This window comes from Saccostrea echinata, unplaced genomic scaffold, assembly GCF_033153115.1.
Source record: "Saccostrea echinata isolate AGI-Se365-2 ecotype Australia unplaced genomic scaffold, CSIRO_AGI_Sech_v1 ptg000066l, whole genome shotgun sequence".
Lineage (NCBI taxonomy): Eukaryota > Metazoa > Mollusca > Bivalvia > Ostreida > Ostreidae > Saccostrea > Saccostrea echinata.
This window is the reverse complement of record NW_026889815.1, coordinates 22320-40298: the sequence shown is the minus strand read 5'-3', so window position 1 is coordinate 40298 and position 17979 is coordinate 22320. Positions and strand designations below refer to the sequence as shown.

General features: G+C 32.2%; 1 protein-coding gene across 1 annotated transcript; it reads right to left on the bottom strand.

The window, feature by feature from the left end:
• Window positions 1-874: 874 nt before the first annotated feature.
• On the bottom strand, window positions 875-12791 carry LOC133176112 (uncharacterized). Its single transcript, XM_061311276.1, has 5 exons — window positions 12494-12791; window positions 11981-12054; window positions 2873-2969; window positions 1661-1723; window positions 875-1110 (listed from the first exon to the last, which is right to left on the bottom strand). The coding sequence occupies exons 1-5, from the start codon at window positions 12789-12791 to the stop codon at window positions 875-877; spliced, it is 768 nt and encodes a 255-aa protein (XP_061167260.1).
• Between the last annotated feature and the right edge of the window lie 5188 nt (window positions 12792-17979).

Below are 17979 nucleotides of genomic sequence, written 5' to 3'. Positions count from 1 at the left end.
GCTCACTTTTGATCTCAGTCTCACTTTTCCACCATATATTCCTTTTGAAAAAGTGAGATTTAGACCAAAAGTTAGCTCGTCTCAGTTTTATGGCCCTGGAGCCGGTACTTAAAATAATTCTTAATATGGGTATAATGTTTCCACGTCAAGCTTTTATTTAAGGAAAATCTTTTTAAAAAAATTAAAATCACCGAGCGGTTATGACGACGAGTTTCCGTTGTTTTTTTTTTTATATCTCTGATCGCTTAATGTTTTGTTGGCTGTCCATATTTCTGCTAGTGTATCTAATTTTTCTTGGCCATGTCTTTGCGAGGAATCCGGTATTTTTGTAGTTTGCCCAAATGTCGACTACATTATCAGTATATGTTAGTTTTTCCATATCACTACTCGCATTTCAGTTTTTGTTGGATATGCATATCTGTGCTCTGCTCACTTATTTTTATGGGTTTTTTCCCCATATCTTATGCATCAGTTATTGTTGTCCATATTTTCACTCTTTTATTTGCAATCTATAGGTTGTCCATAACTTTGCTTGAGGTGCAAATATATTTCGACAAGATATAACAATTTTTTCCCGCAAGTTGACAAAGCTTTTGAATTTTGTTTATAACAAGCTATTGTTCATTTGAAAAAAGAATGACTTTTCCTTATATACATTTAATTTGTAAACAGTGCTTCGTACTGATGTATTACTTTCATCTGGGCATTCTTTATATTAAAATGAAATGCAACAGCAAAATTTGTAAACTGTTTTTAGAAAATTCATTTTACGATATTTCAGTGGATATATCTATAGAAATGTTTTCTTACTTTGTATCTGAAGAAACTTTTTTTTCATTTATGATTATTCACACACAACGTGTTATATATATTTTTAATCTTTTTCACAAATGTATGAATACACTTCGCCACACGGGGTATCCCCCCAAACCCCTTGACGACATATATGGACACAATCCTGTCCCCCGCTGTCATCAGGCTCCATTGGATGCCAGTTGGAGTAAGAAGTGACGTCACGGTTGGTTTCTGTCCAGACGAATCTCCCCTCCTGGGCAATATCGTTTGCACCAATCCAATGTGAACAACAATCCCACCATGGACTGCATTCCACTGAAATATGTAAAAGCAATTTTAGAAGTAATTAACTTAAAAATATGATAGAGCACTGACAAAAATGAACTTGCTAGCAGTAGGATAATGAATAGATGCAATTGCCGAACTAAAAAAACCCTAATTTGTTATAAGAAAGATTGTATTATTTAGATACGGTAATCACGTATAATTAAAGTCGGGAGACTGATTATCTTGCATTTTACTACTGATCTACCGATTATTACCCATATAACCACTGAACTACCAACTATAATTAACATAACTATTGACATAACCATACATACCATATATTCACATAACATCTAACATACAAATAATCATCCATATAATCACCGACCTACTTATTATCATCCATATAAACACCGACTTACTAATTATTATCCATATAATCGCCGACCTACTAATTATCATCCTTATAAACACCGACCTACTAATTATCATCCATAATACTACTGACCTACTGATTATCATCCATGATACTGCTGACCTACTGATTATCATCCATGATACTATGATTATCAATTCGACAACGGAATGTCCCATTTACCTTGCTTACTCTTTCTAGGCACCTGATCCCACCTCTGCAGTTTTCGGGGTCCTTTTGTATGCCCTGTTAACAGAATTGTATTGTTTGTGGATATTTTGAAGTCATCACTGTTCGTTATTCCCCCTTTTTCATTTGGAAATATATCCACAGTATGTCCTTGGCACGAGATATAATGTCATTTGCGATACATTTTATCTCATTTGCACGACCTTTTATGTCATTAAAAAATATATATAAATATTACATTGCATAACTTTCCGTATTTATTTCCGAAACCTTATCTCATTCATTTTTCTTCCTTCACCTTTTTATAAAAAAGTTGATCATACTCTAAGCATGCGGAATACATGCTGAATACATACTGGAGACATGTTTACCATTGAAACGTCAGAACATCCCGCTTGTCTGTTACTTAACTATGAATGTCTATAATCAGTCAAATATCCAAATATGAAACAAATGGAAGACAGTCATAAAGGGAAATTACGTTAAGGGTTATGACTAATAGTAGCCATTTTGCGATTTTCAATATGTGCTGAGAACACGATAGGCTTGAAAGATAGAAATATGCATGTAAATGTAATTCAGTTTTATTGCATTTTAATTGCGCGTTCGTTCAGTGTTGGTCAAAAAGGGCATAAGAAAGAATTGAACATTGAGGTTCAAACCTTGGCATCAATCATCTGTTATAAATTTTGTATCACTCTGTTGGAAAAGGGGTCATTTTTTTTTTTATAGGACGCACATATAAAGAAATTACCCCTAGGCTCTTCTTCTACAAAAAATAATTTTTTCTACGGCTTGGGGTTATTTTTTGTCGTTGAAAAATGACCCCTGGTCATTATTCTATGACGAACATTATTCGTCTTTACACCTGCATAAAATATTCAACTTAAATACAGCATACACATAACAAACACACACACACACACACACACACACACACACACACACACTCACACACACACACACTAATAATAATAATAAAACCCGAAGAAAAAACAAACAAACGAAATATAGAGATAATGAAGAGTATTCAAGACAAAATTAAAGTCCATTTAAACAATACAAATCGGGGGCAGAGAAAACAAGGACTCCAAAACATCAGAGGTGGGATCAGGTGGCATAAGGAGTGAGCATCCCCTGCTGACCGGTCACACCCGCCGTGTGCTCCTTGTCATGATCGGGAAATTACGGAAAGCAAAATTGTACCAGGATCCCAGGCTGGCAGAAACATTTCTGTTAGCCATGAATTTTCTTCCTCTGTCTCTATGGTAACCAAGTAGGCCCCTAGCTTTTCACACTCTTTCTGAAAATGTTGAAACGAGTCTTTTATTGCAATTAGGCTCATTGGTTAAAAATACATATGTATATATTAAAATGGAGGAGAATGAAAATATGCAAAATTAGTTTTACCTGCATTTTGATTAAGACACTACATTTTCATATTGAAATCTGTCAAAGCTTCTGTGCCTTCATTATAAATAGATATATTTACATTTCCAATGTGTTTGTCCGAGATAAAATTTCAAATAGTAAAAATACATTATTTCTACATAAATCTACTGGTTCATCGATAGGCGTGGTGAAAAAAAAATCACGTGCGGGGCGGGACAAATAGAGATAGAAGCGGGGCTTGTAGCGCGTGAATATGCAGAATCACGAGCATGTAAATATAAGGAATAACTGTCAGATTTTTTGATTTTATGAAGATGATCAATCGATTGGCTTGCGTGATAATTTTATGCATAAATGCCTTTATGCAAATTATCACGCAAGCCAATCGATTGATCACATCATGAAACCAAAAAATGAGACAGTTATTCCTTAAATCAATATAAATGTAACAAGACAATACAAACTGAAAAAATTACAGCATTGCAACACAAAATACAGCATTTACTGAATACAAATACTAAGCAAATCCGGAAAACTTATATACTGTTAACCAACTTTTAAACGCGTGCAAGAAAAATTTGCGAGATCCGCGAGCAACTCAGGCTCGCCGATATTTAACCAGTCATTCGTTATGCTAAGCGTTATTCATGTAAATATCGTGATCGTGTGTAGAACAATGACAATGGCAAATTATGTCATGGAAATTTTCAGAATAAAGAAGTGGTGTTACTTTTTATTCTCAAAATGTCTGTATTTACATTAAAACAAAATTAAATAAGAAAATAATAATTACAGTTTACAAAGATTTTGAATGAAGTTTCAATCTACCGACTTGTATTTTGTAAAAACATTCAAGTGATAAACGTGCTGCAGTTAGAGTGATCTGTCCTTTCCTGTATACCAGTCTCAAAGCTATGAAAACCTTTTTAAATTCAATTTGAAATAAGCAATTCACAATCAACAGATGCTAAAACTGTATGCTTCCCATGGGTACCAATTGCGCCCCGTTATTAGCAGACCTATTTTTGTATTCATATGAAGCAGAATTTGTTCAAATTCTTAAACGTGAAAAGAAGAAAACACTTGATGTGGCCTTCAATTCAACATTTAGATATATCGACGACGTATTGTCAATTAACAATGGTTATTTCACTTCTTATGTCGATACGATATATCCCGGTGAGCTTGAAATAAAAGATACCACAGAGTCTGACACATCTGTATCATATTTGGATATTTTACTAGAAAGAGCGTTAATGGTAATCCAACTACAAAGCTTTATGATAAACGTGATGACTAACTTTTTAATCGTCAACTTCCCTTACTTATGCAGCAATATACCTTAAGTTTATCACCTGCATACGGGGTTTATATCTCTCATTGATTCGATTCGGAAGAGCATGCTCTACGTATGACAAATTTCTAAAACGAGGTAGGTTATTAACAAACAAGTTGATGAAACAAGATTATCAGTAGTCTCGTTTAAAGTCATCATTTCTTAAGTTCTATGGTCGATACAATGACTTTGTCAGCAAATACAATCTATCATTAAGTCAAATGCTGACTGACGTTTTTCATACTAATTGTTAGGCCATTATTTACACACTGAATTGTGGACTGATTTTTCCGTTATTCCCCGATCATGACAAGGAGCACATGGCGGTTATGACCGGTCGGAAGGGGATGCTCACTCCTCCATGGCACCTGATCCCACCTCTGATGTTTTAGAGGTCCGTTTGCTCTGCTCCAAAATTTGTATTGTTTAATGGACTTTTGAGCGTGAATACTGTTCGATATCTCCATATATTTCATGAAGAAGAATAATCATGGGGACTTAAAACTTATACAAAGAACAATGGATTATAATACATTTTTCATTTATTTTTTTCCATCAACCCCTAATAAATTCAAAATATGAACAAAGATGTTAAGGTAGTCCGATCCTCAGGTTCTGAAAATCAGCTTTTAAGTAATTGAAAATGCTCACAAAAATGTCTCTGATTTCACATAGGAACGTGAATTTACCCATGGAATTTCTTCAAAGTTCATCTTTATAGTTATTCATATTATATAGGGAAAATTAACAAATCTCAAATATATTTTCAGGAAATGCGAAGAAAAACACCAGGGATGCATTTTCTAATTGAAAAATCGATCAACAAATATAATTTAGGATAGAAAACTATAGGTATCCAGGCATTTGGAGAAAATTGAATTTTTTTAATGCTTGTACAGTATTTTAGTTCTTCTTTTTACTTCAATTGTCATATAATACATAGTGTAAAAAGTTTGTGCTTTCATTGCTAGACATCACATATCACATCTTATTTCATACCATGATACTTAGCAGTGATATCTTATGCTAGACTAAAGGAAATTCGATTTCTCTAAAAATGAATTCATTTTTTTTCTTTTATGGGGTACAAATGTCAACTTTTAAAAAGACCGTTTCTACGACTTCAATGAACCTTGAATCATATTAAGATGCATAAAATGAAAATTGTTGCACGAAAAGATCTCAATCTCAAGCTTCGTTTTGAGACTTTTTAAATAAAATAATAAATTTAAGACTTATCCTTCCTGGCTGAGGATAGGATATACTTAAGTCTACGGTTAAAATGAATGGCGTGTCAACAGAATTTTTTAACTGTAATGTCGGAGTAGGACAGGAAGAAAAACTTTTTTCCCCTTTTTTTAATTCTCGATGTATATAAATGATCTTATGGAATTTTTACTGAACGTTTTATTGAATGTTGTAGGTATACCAAGTATTACAAGCATCATTGAGAACGAATTACTAATGTATTTTAAAACTATTGGTTCTTTTTTATGAGGATGAAAACTGTAATTATGACTGAATCAGCCGATGAACTAGAACATGCTCTTCACGAAATTTTGGGCATGTTGTTTACAATGGAAATTTAAAGTAAATGTTAAAAACAAAGATTCTTGTATTTTCAAGAGGTCTAATGTTAAAAATATTGTATTGTGACAATTTACTAATAGACAATGTTCAAGAATTTAAATATTTAAGCAATGTATTTGCACGCACAAGTCCCTTTTGTGAAGCAAACAAAAATCATCTTGATGAACAAGCACAAAACGCCATGTATGATATTATAAGAAAATATACACAATTTAAATTATCAGTTTGATCATTTTGATAAAGTTATTGTACCAGTTTTATTGAATGGCTCTGAAGTATGAGGCGATGAAAATCTTGATGTTATTGAACCTTCAAATATCTGAAATTTTTAAAGTGTGTATCTAATTTGAAAAGATCCAAGCCAGCGTTCATGGTCTACATGAATGGTGAAAAGAGTCGTTTTCCTCTGTATATCTCGGTATATTGTATAATGATTTCATTTGGCAAATCTATTTTCAGACACGCAAAATAAAATTATAAGCATCGTTTAAACTTTATTGTGACGGAAATTTAACAAGCCCATGGTTAAACTGCATACAGAAAATGTGTGGGTTATGAAATGAATGGGGTATGAACAGGGTGTCAGTATAAACAAGCATTCTGAGAGTATTGCATTAGCAATACTAGTCCCCTACCGGCAAGTGTAATCTGGTTCCTGTTAAGAATTGAAAATGCCATAATTCCGTCAAAAATTAATGAAGCGGGACGAAATGCAAACTTGATCTATAACTAATCAAGGTAAAGCCACATACCAAAAATCAGCTCAATATCTGAAAGCGTTTAGAAGAAAATTGCGGAAAACCCCTAAAAATTGAAAAGGCCGTAATTCCGTCAAAAATCAGTGAAGAGGAACGAAATGCAAACTTGTTCTGTAACTCATCAAGATACACTCACATACCAAAAATCAGCTCAATATCTGCAAGCGTTTAGGAGAAAAGTGCGGAAAACCAAGTGGGACAGACTGACAGACAGACAGAGGGACAGACAGACAGACAGACGGACAGACAGACAGACAGACGGACGGACAGACGGACGGACAGACTCAGAGGAAACCTATAGTCCCCTCCGGTTTCACCGGTAGGGGACTAATAATAAATGGATAACCGCTACTTTAAAACAAATATTACAAGATCAATTTATTCAAAAGTGGTTCAGTAATGTAAATAATTCCTCAAAAGGACATATTTAAAGAATCTTCAAACAAAACTTTGGATTTGAAAATTATAATGGTAAATTATCTCCTTAATTTAGAAATATACTTTTTAAATTTCGTACAACAAATCATCATCCACAATAGACAGTGGAAGATGGTAAGGTATACCACTTTGTGAAAGAATTTATAGACTTTGTAATTATGCTCAAATTGCTAATGAATTTCATTATGTTTTAGAGTGTAAAGGATTAGTTAATGTAAGAAAAAAATACCTTGGTAATTATTATTCTCACAGACGAAATGTTATAAATTTTTACGGAACGAATGACTACTCAAAAACGAAAAAAAATCATGAAAAAATTACGTACTGGTATGTTTATTCTAAAAGTTTAGTATGCTGTGTGTCCTTGACATATCTCCCACTTTCTTTCTCATTATTATTTTTTTCTATTTATTTTCATTTAATCTCATGTTTTGTACTGTATATGTATATTCTATGTACCCCTGACCAGTTTTTGAAATGTATATATGGTTTAATGTATCCCATGTACTAATATTTTGGTTTGGTGAATACACTGAACTTGAACTTGGTTCTGTAAAACGTCACAGCAATGACCAAAACCATTCATAATTTATGTCTTATGAGCTTTTATTCGATCGACAATTAAATGGACAAAGAAAATTTGTTGTAAACTCATGAAGATTCATAAGGACATGAACCGGCGTGAAGCGTTGTAGTTCATGTACCTCATGAATCTTCAAAAATTAAATTAATTTCTTATATTTACATTATTTTTTCTTTCACAATTTACGCAATTCAACTGTCATTTTTAAAGCAAAACAGTTTGCACTATAGTTTTGACGTCAAGTAAGGTACTCTGACGTTACAATGGAGATATTCATGCTCATCCATGGCAGTTCATGAGGAAATGAACAGTCTTCTAATTTGCAAAGAATCTTAAGGAAACATATTTAGAAATGTAAATATTAATTGGTATACAGTAATGTCTAAATAATTTTCCATTGTGACTTCAAAATATTCCAGTTGTCAGTAAAGGCAGATAAGGAAGACTGTCTTGAACGATTGCAAAGGATTTTATTGGATAGGCTAGAAATTGCTTTAATTTTTATAGTAATTTATTTCATGAATGTGAATGACCTTCATTTGTCCCATGAAGTCATCTACTGTATGTGTATACGCAAACTGAGAGAGCATTTATTAGAGAGAAGGTATTAGCAAAGTCATGGGCTGTGGGCTATTTAAGGGTGGTAGTATGTTAAACCATGCTACTGCATGTTTCAAGTTATCAAATCAAAATGAACCATATATGCTATTGTTTTATGGCATCAAGAGGCACGTGTGTGTTCATGTCAGGATGCTCTATGTACGAGAATAGTCTCGGAAAAACGCGAACATTTTCAATATCTTTCGTTTCACTAATGCTATAAAGTTAAAAATTGGCAAATACCATATTCAGCATTTTTTGATTAATGCATAAAAAATTCAATAAAATATCTCTATAAATAATTTTTTTCCTCTCGGGTAAACGAACCTCACAAAATAGCTAACGATGCAACACTGACGACGTCAAAACGTAGCTCGTGACGTTTGTGAATTTATTTTGGAATCGTGCGTCTGATAAAATTCGTTTGAAGCATAAATTCGACACTCCATTTAATTTTCTTTTAGTTACAAAGTTATCCATCACAGATATTAGCGTTTCCGAAAGATCGCAGAATTAATTCTTCTAAAAGACAATTTCCCAACCCCGGTCATAAGTTTACCTAACTGCTCGCATAGTTATAAACGGCGGTCGCCACGAATGACGTCCAGCTTTTGACTTTTCAGTTTATTGGTCTACCAAACGCTTCTTCCATCGAAGAACCAGTCAAGCCCTCCTCGAGCTTCTTGAACTAGGTATAAATCAGTGTCCGAGATTTATATTTCTTTTCCCGTATGGATAGGAGTCATATTCCTGCTTAAAAGCATTGCTTGATAATTTGATGTTCCGCATTATATCGCCCAATGCCAGCATTTTTAAGTGGTTAGCGTATACGCTAATCGCTTTATGTCATGTAACCAAAGGTCTTACGCAACTTTTGTTGACACCGGAAGCTTCGTCAAAGCGCTACCTATGCAACACCGGAAGCTTCGTCTAAGCACTACCTATGAACTGTTTACCATCGCTACCAATAGCCTAGATAATCGCTCGGCTTGAATTTTAGGGGTTACCTGCATAGTATAAACTCGTCAGTAATTCCTGCAGCCGTTATTTATAGCTAATGTTTATTTTTGGGAATTGAACGATTTTGTATAAATTATACAGCACCCCTCATGAACAATTTGCAGACCGCCATAATTATTTGACCTAATTATGCTACGATGGGGCACTGGGTGGATGGGTTCATTGCTGACTAAAGGGGTTGAAGGTTATTACCGACTGCAAAACATCGGTGGGACTCTCGAATTTGATTTTCTCTTACGAATTTACAAAGTATTTAGACATACCTTTTATTAAGTGAAGTAATATATGAAAAAAAGCTTTTATCAAAATGCTTTTATTAAAATCATTAAATACATTTTAAGTTTCTGTAAATTGTACGACTGTTTTAATAGAAACAATGGAATTACTTTCATAATGAAAAATTATTTCTTCTCTTATTAAAAGATTTTAAAAGTTTAGCTCACAGGGATACAATCTGAACTCTTTTTTTATTACAAACAATCATAAACGATCACTTTCTTTTATTTTTCAGAAAAAAAAATATTACGGGAAACCGAAAATAGTAAAATAAAAAAAATACAAAAAGATATAAAAAGATTATTCGTCATCGTGATCCTCTTCTCAAATTCATCAACCTTTATAAAATATACAAGATTTAGCAGAGAAAATTTTAAAAAGATAATGAAAGAGTCGTAAAAAAAGAATCTTGGCAATGAACAAAGATTTAAAATAATAATTAATTATTATTTGAAAACTTATTAAATTTTTTTGGAAAAATATGTAAGTTGTAAACATATTTCTAAATTTGTTCAAACTGTTACCGGTAATTATGATTTTTATTTTGCGTCTTTGTCAATAAAAATGAAAATACAGATGTACGCACATTGATAGAAATTCACATACTTGTTATTAATAAAAGATATCAATGTAAATTGCTTTGCTGACATATTAATTTGAATATTGAAGTAAGTGACATTGTTAACTGGATAATTCTTGCGAAGGACAAATAAATTGTTCATCAAACAATGAAAATTAAGTATACACGTGAAATAATACATACTTATGGTGAACCACTAGTATAGTTGGCTTAAACAACAACTTTACTTTTCACACGCTTTCTTTGATATCAAGATTATTGCTTGAAAAGTATGTGCCAATTACTCAGTATCTGTCCCTATATATATTGTGCAAGACTTTTGCTTTATTTAAATGATTGTCATATATCCATGTACCATTTACTCATTTGAACATTTAAATTGTTTGCATGGTCAATAATGTACATTTCTTAAAACTTGATCATCTAGTTTACTTATCCCTCTTCCAGTGAGGATAGTACCGTAGTAGCACATAATATAAAACGGAAGTATTCAGTATCTCAAAAATACAGAATCCCTATATTGAACTTTAACATTTAAATGTAAAAGGTTAAGATAACGAACAGTGATCGACCTCAAAAGATCAACAATATAAACAATACAAATATGTTAAGATGGCTTAAAACACGGACTCCTGAAAATTCCAGAGGTTGTATCAGGAGCCTAGGAGAAGTAAGCATCCGCAGTTGAGCTGTCACACTCGCCGTGAGCCCTGTGTATAGTTTAAATCTATAGTGTAGTTGTTTTGTTTTGATCCGACTAGTTTACCTTTTCTTCAAATTATAGCTACAGAACTGAAGCTGTCCGAAAAAATACTGACAAGATCTCTTTGTCTGTCTTTTTTTTCAGACCAGCGAGCTAAAGATCTGAAGCTACTCCAAGTTCATTAATTTAAAAATTCTGAATTATCAAAGTTTTTTCTTTTTAAATTGTGTGCTATAGCAACCTAACAATTACCTGATCTCAGACACCATACAGCATGACAGATAAATCTAAATCAATTTACTTTTTTTCGTCCTGAGCGCTTTCGATCGCCACCGAAAGTGAATTTTAGAAATTGCGCTTTCTGTCCTTCAAACTCAAGAAATCACATTTTGATATTTTTAAACTTGCATTTGTGACATCAATCAATAAAAAAAAAATGATGTCTTGGTGTACGAATGAGATATTATTGGTTTTGTCATTAAGTAAAATGTTCCAAAGTTCGGAATGTCTGCTTCTCGTACTTTAATATCATTTCATGCAATTTTTTTTTGTAAATCTTAGAATCTGTGATGAAAGCATGCTAACCGCTTTTCAGTACTTTCAGAACTTTGATTGACAATATCTTAGTAAAAGTGTTTTGGCATCTAACGTCATATTTTGTCACTTGTGACGCCAAATTAATGAATTTTTACACATGAGTACTCCAGATCGTAGAGTTTTTATGGAGGTATTTTTTTCATATTATATTTCCGTATAGCCTGGTAATAAAGAAAACTTCACTTACAATGCTATTTCTAAAACTCAAAAAGAAAGAAAAAATGCCGTGCACCGAGTACCGATATTTGACACCCTTTAAATGATATTTTTACATGCATATGACATTATAACATTAAAATATTCTGTCAAAATAGCAAAAATTCTATCTCCCAACAAGTTGCAAAAAATTATTTATTTTGGTCGAATAGTTTTTGAAATATTCAAAAAGTTCGCGTTTTCTGGGACAACCCTCGTATAATATAACAGACATATAATTCTTACCTTTGCGTTGTGCCATGTGTTTCTATTCTTGATAAGTAAGTAATGATGTGTTCTGTATAACAGCCAACCCTCTCCTACAGAATTAATAAGCTTAAGTTTATAATGAATTATCTTAAACTTTATTTTTTTATCTATGTACAGTGTATGTAAAGATGAAGGAATTTTGTTCTATGATAAAATAGATCTGTAGATTGGAAATATAAATAGTTTTTTTTCTCACATTTATAATTGTACACGTTGAAACAAAGTCACTGTAAATATTTGACTTAAGATTGTGTTACATAAACATTATACATGTATCAGTATATGTTTTTTAAAGCCATGAGCAGAATTTTGTTCGTTATAATAACGAATTCACAAATTTATTATAACGAAACAATTCATTATCACAAATTCCAAAAAAAGTTGCTATAATGAATAAAATTTGACAATGCCAAAAAGAAATATTTTTCATAAGTTCTGAATTGGGCTTCCGTAGGCATACAATTTAGATTTTTTATAAACGTTTCGTACCTTTCAACACTGATCTGTAATACGTCCAGCCCGCTTCATAATCTGTTACATTCACAGAATCACATGATTTATAAAGACGACACCTCTTTCTCTGGGAGTTGTAGCCAAGACAATTACAGTTTTCACCACACATAGTGGAACATAAAGTTAGAGAGTCAGACTCATGTGCTGATAGAAGAGAATCATAAAATACTTTGTCATCTAAGTCAGTATCTGCAGTATAGTATGTCTGGAAGAGGGTAGCCTTTGTCCAAGTCAACACAGAGCACAGAATCAGTTGGATGTTGCCTCCTAGCATAGTGAGAGTGCTTAAGATCCAAAGTATGAAATTAGCATTAGTCATAAATTAAAATTTTCTATCAATTCAGGATCATTTGCAGTATTGCTAACAAAATTTACATAAGTATGATACCCTTCGTATATATCCTAAATATGTCCTTTATGTAAGTAATATATCGCTCATATATATCCAAAGTATATCCTTAATAAGTAAGATACCAATCCTATATATCCTTAATATAAGTTTGTTGCTTCTCCTATAAATCCTTAATATATTTATAATATAAGTATGATATAGCTCCTGTATATCATAAATCTGTATTAAAATGATTCTTTAGTCTCCCTTTTAACATGTACTCGTTTCTAAAAGTTCATTCTTATAAACCTTCTAGAATTCTGCCAATGATATTAAGTCGATTAAAAAAATTGATTCTAAACTTTTATTATCTCGAGGAAAAAACCCCGCACTTCATGAATTATTGCGATAACTTTAATTACATTTAGTATTTTTAGCTGAACATTAAAAGGACAGAATATTAATTCCTTGTTTAATGTAGAAAAACTGGCATTTTTAAACCACTGAGAATTGTAGCAATTTACTCAGTCAATTTTAAAAAATAGGGAATTTAAACTTTATTTTTATCATGGAAGGGAAAATTAATTAATTTTAGTTATTGAGATATCATAATTATATATTTTTTGACTGAGTAATTCGACGGAAAGTTATTTCGTGAAATATTTATGACCGAATCCTTAACTCGTTTTCTCATAAAGTTCAACAACTTGTTATTGATTGAAGGATATTGTATTCCTATATAAATTCTAACAGCTAGCTATCTATTTGCTGTAAACTACCCTAATGCAAATTATATTAAAATACTGAATTAGCTTTCTCAGCGCTTACATATTAAAACAACAGTTTATAAGGGTCAATTTCAAGGTTTCAATACCACAGAATCTGACACAATTGTTTCAGATTTGAAAATTTTACTAGAAAAAAACTTCAATTGTTATAATAACAAATTTATGATAAAAGTGATGACTAACTTTTCAATCGTCAACTTCCCTTACTATGGTAGCAATATACATGTACCCTTATCACCTGCATGCGGGGTTTACGTCTCTCAATTGATTCGATACGCAAGGACAAGATCTCCGTAAGAAAAATTTCTAAAACGAGGCAAGATATTGACAAACTACTTGATGAAACTAGAATATCAACGATCTCATTTAAAGTCATCATTTCGTAAGTTCTGTGGTCGATAGAATGACCTTGTCAGCAAATACAATCTATCATTAAGTCATATACTGACTAACGTTTTACATACTAATTGTTAGGTCATTATTTACACACTGAATTGTCTACGGATTTTTCTGTAATTTCCTGATCATGACAAGGAGCACACTGGGGGTGTGACCGGTCGGCAGTGGATGCTCACTCGTCCATGGCACCTGAATCCACCTCTGACCTTTTTGAGGTCCGCGTTTGCTCTGATCCCGATTTGTATTGTTTTAATGGACTTTGAGCTTGAATACTGTTCATTATCTCCATATTACATATCGTGCCTTTCAAAACTGATTTGTAATATGTCCACCCAAAATTTACTTTTCCCACCAATTATGCATAATTTGCAGTATTACCAACAAACCTAATATATGATGATATCGGTCTTGTATATTCTAAATATATCCTTAATGCAAGTTTGATACCGTTCCTGAACATCCTGAACTATGTCCTTGATATAAGTATGATACCGCTCCTAAATATCCTAAATATATCCTTAATCAAATATGATACCGCTCATCCTAAATCCTAAATCAATCCTTAAAGAAGTATGAAATGCGCATGTACATTTAAAAATTTCATTTATATAAGTTTTATATCGCCCTTGTTATCCTAAAGATAATAAATACAAGTATGATATTGCTACTGTATATCTTTCATATAACTTTAGTGTAATATGAAACCGCTCCTTTATATCCTAAATTAATCCCAAATATAAGTATGAATCCGTTCCTGTATAACCTAAATATATCCTTAATATAACTATGACATCGTTCCTGTACATCCTTAATATATTACCCTTGATATAAGTCTGATAGCGCTCATAAAAGTCCTAAAAACATCCTTAATATAAGTATGAAACCGTTCCTGTATATCCTTAAAATAAGTATGATACCGCTCATTTATATCCTAAATATATCCTTAATATAACTATGATACTGTTCCTATATATCCTTAAAATATCCTTTTTGTAAGTATGACATTGCATATGATTCTATTTAACCTAAATATTTCCTTAACGTAAGAATGATATTGCTCTTGTATATCCTTATATATATCCTTAATATAAGTTTGAGACCGCTCCTTTATGTCCTACACATATCTCTAATATAAGCATAATACCGATCTTTTATATCCTCTATAAGATTTTGATATTAGTAAGATACTGCTGTTTGCATATCCTCCATATAGGTTTGATACCTTTTCTGTATATATCCTAAATATATCCTTAATATAGATATGATACTGCTTCTGTATATCCTAAAATATCCTTAATATAAGTATGATTTCGCTCTTGTTTATCCTAAATATATCCTTCATATAAGTATGGCATCTCTCCTTTATATCCTTAAAGTATCCTTCATTAAAGTATGAGTCCGTTCCTGTTTATCCTAAATATATCCTTAATATAAGTATGATACCGCTCCATTAATCCTTATAATCTTCTTGATAAAAGTTTGATATATTCTCCCGTATGTCCTCAATATATCTTTGATATAAGTATGATACAATTCCTGTATATCCTAATTCTGTCTCACATTTTTTTTTAGCTGTCCTTCTTATTTGTTTCTTAAAGTTCAAAAGTTCATTCTACCAAAGTCGATTTTAAAAAATGGATTCTGAAACTTTTATGTATCTCGAGGAAAAAACAGCACTTCATGAATTATTGCGATAACTTAAATTATTCTTAGTATTTTTAGTTGAACATCAAAAGGACAGAATATCGATTTCTTGTTTATTGTAAAAATATGGCAATTTTATAAACCCCTGAGAATTGGACAATTTACTCGGTCAATTTTAAAAACTAGGGATTTTGAAACACTAATTTTATTTTGGAAGGGAAGATAAGATCCATAAAATCACGCTGTCAATTTCTGAGATAACATCTTTAATTTTCCTCTAGCATAGTAAAATTAACGAAAAATATCAATTGATATCTCAGGGACGAATCTTTCAGCCGTAAGTTCAACAATATGCCATCGGTTATATGACACTGTATTCCTATATTTAAATTCAGCTAGCTATTAATTTGCTGCAATCTTCCCATTATGCAAATTCCATAAAAATATTGAATTAGCATACAAAACGTAAAACAGTTAATAAGGGGGAATTTCAAGGTTATAAACACTTATCTGCACTCGCTTCACTGAAAAAAAAACTGTCCCCTGCCACCTTCAAGAAAATTGATTTTTTTCCCCGAAACCATCCAATTCTTTGAACTACAGAAAAAAAATACTCTAAAGATACATGTGGATATATATATATATATATATATATATATATATATATATATATATATATATATATATATATATATATATATATATATATATATATATATATATATAATTACTCTAAAGATACATGTAGAGAAATAAAAGGGATTGGACACAGATTTGAAGTTAAAATTTTAGACAATTTTCAGTATAATATCATGACTTATATGTTGCTAGAGCATTCATTTCAAGCCGAAATATAATAAAAACTTGTTTAGAAATTTCCTTTACCTGTACATTATTGAAACTACGAATTCGGGACGCGCTTGATTGAGACATATCTCAGAAATAGATTTTTAAAAGATATTTCCTATATATTTCTATGCAGAATTTGGATCCCCTGTTGTGGCCCCAGCCTATTCCTGGCGGTCATGATTTGAACAAGCTTGAATCTACACTGCCTGTGGATGCTTCTGTACTAACAAGACTAATCATGGCTTTGCCATTTTTAGAAGATTTTAGAGACACTTCATATATAATCCACTGTATAACTTTGATCCCCTTTTGTGGCCCTGCCAGACCGCCAGGTCCATAATTTCAACAATCTTGAATCTGTATTAATATATGACTGATCATATCTTTGCAGTTTAAAAAAAAAAATATTCACAGATTTATCCTATATTTTCCGATTTATTTTGTTTGATCTCCTGTTTTGGCCTAACCTACTTCCGGGCGTCATGATTTGAACAAACTCGAATCTACACTACCAGAGGATGCTTCTGTATTAAAATAACTAATCGAGGCTTTGCCATTCTTGAGAAAAAGATTTTATAGAAATTTCCCTATGTATTTCTTACTTATTCCTTAATTTTTTCTTCCGTTGTGGCTCACACTACCGCAAGGGGTCGTGAGTTGAACAAACCTTATTTTACATATTTTTCACATGTTACATTTTTCGTCCCCAGCTGTTCTTGAGATAATTTTCATTATTCATTAGTTACCTCCCTTTGGAAGAGGCGTGGTCCTTCATGTGATCAAACTTAAACTCCCCTTCATCCACCACGCTTTCTGATAAGTTGAAATTGACCGATTGGTTCTGAGGAATAAGTCGAAATGTGAAAGGTTTACATACAAGACACACAAATGGACACTTTTCGATCAGAAAAGCTCAGTAATATTAGCTCACGATGGCTAGTTGTTACCTGTCTATTCTTGTAAATTTCAACCTTGCCCATTACTTTGATTTGTTGGAGCGAAGACTTTCATATTTCGCATTGTATTCTTTGCGACAGGATTTTTTTTCGGTTACCAAAATAGTTCACCTTGACCATGGATTTTAACCAATTTTTTTTTTACATACTTTGACTTTGGCCACAACTTTACAAGGTTGGTACTAGGGCTTTCACACATGGCATGCGTTTTCAAATTTCTTGTGATAGGACCTTCCCTTGGATACACATATTTTTGACCTTTTGACAATGACAGTGGAGTTTAACCTACTTTTGAAAAACTTTAACCTTGCCCATAACTTTTGAATTGTTAAAGCTAGGACTTTGATCTTTCGCATGTGTATTTCTTGTGACCAGGCCTTTCCTGTGGGAAGGAAAACAACAATTTTGACCTTTTCTCTTTGACCTTAAAATTTTAACTACTATTAGAAAGCTTTAACCTTGGTCATAACTTTTGAAGGGTTGAAACGTTTTTGA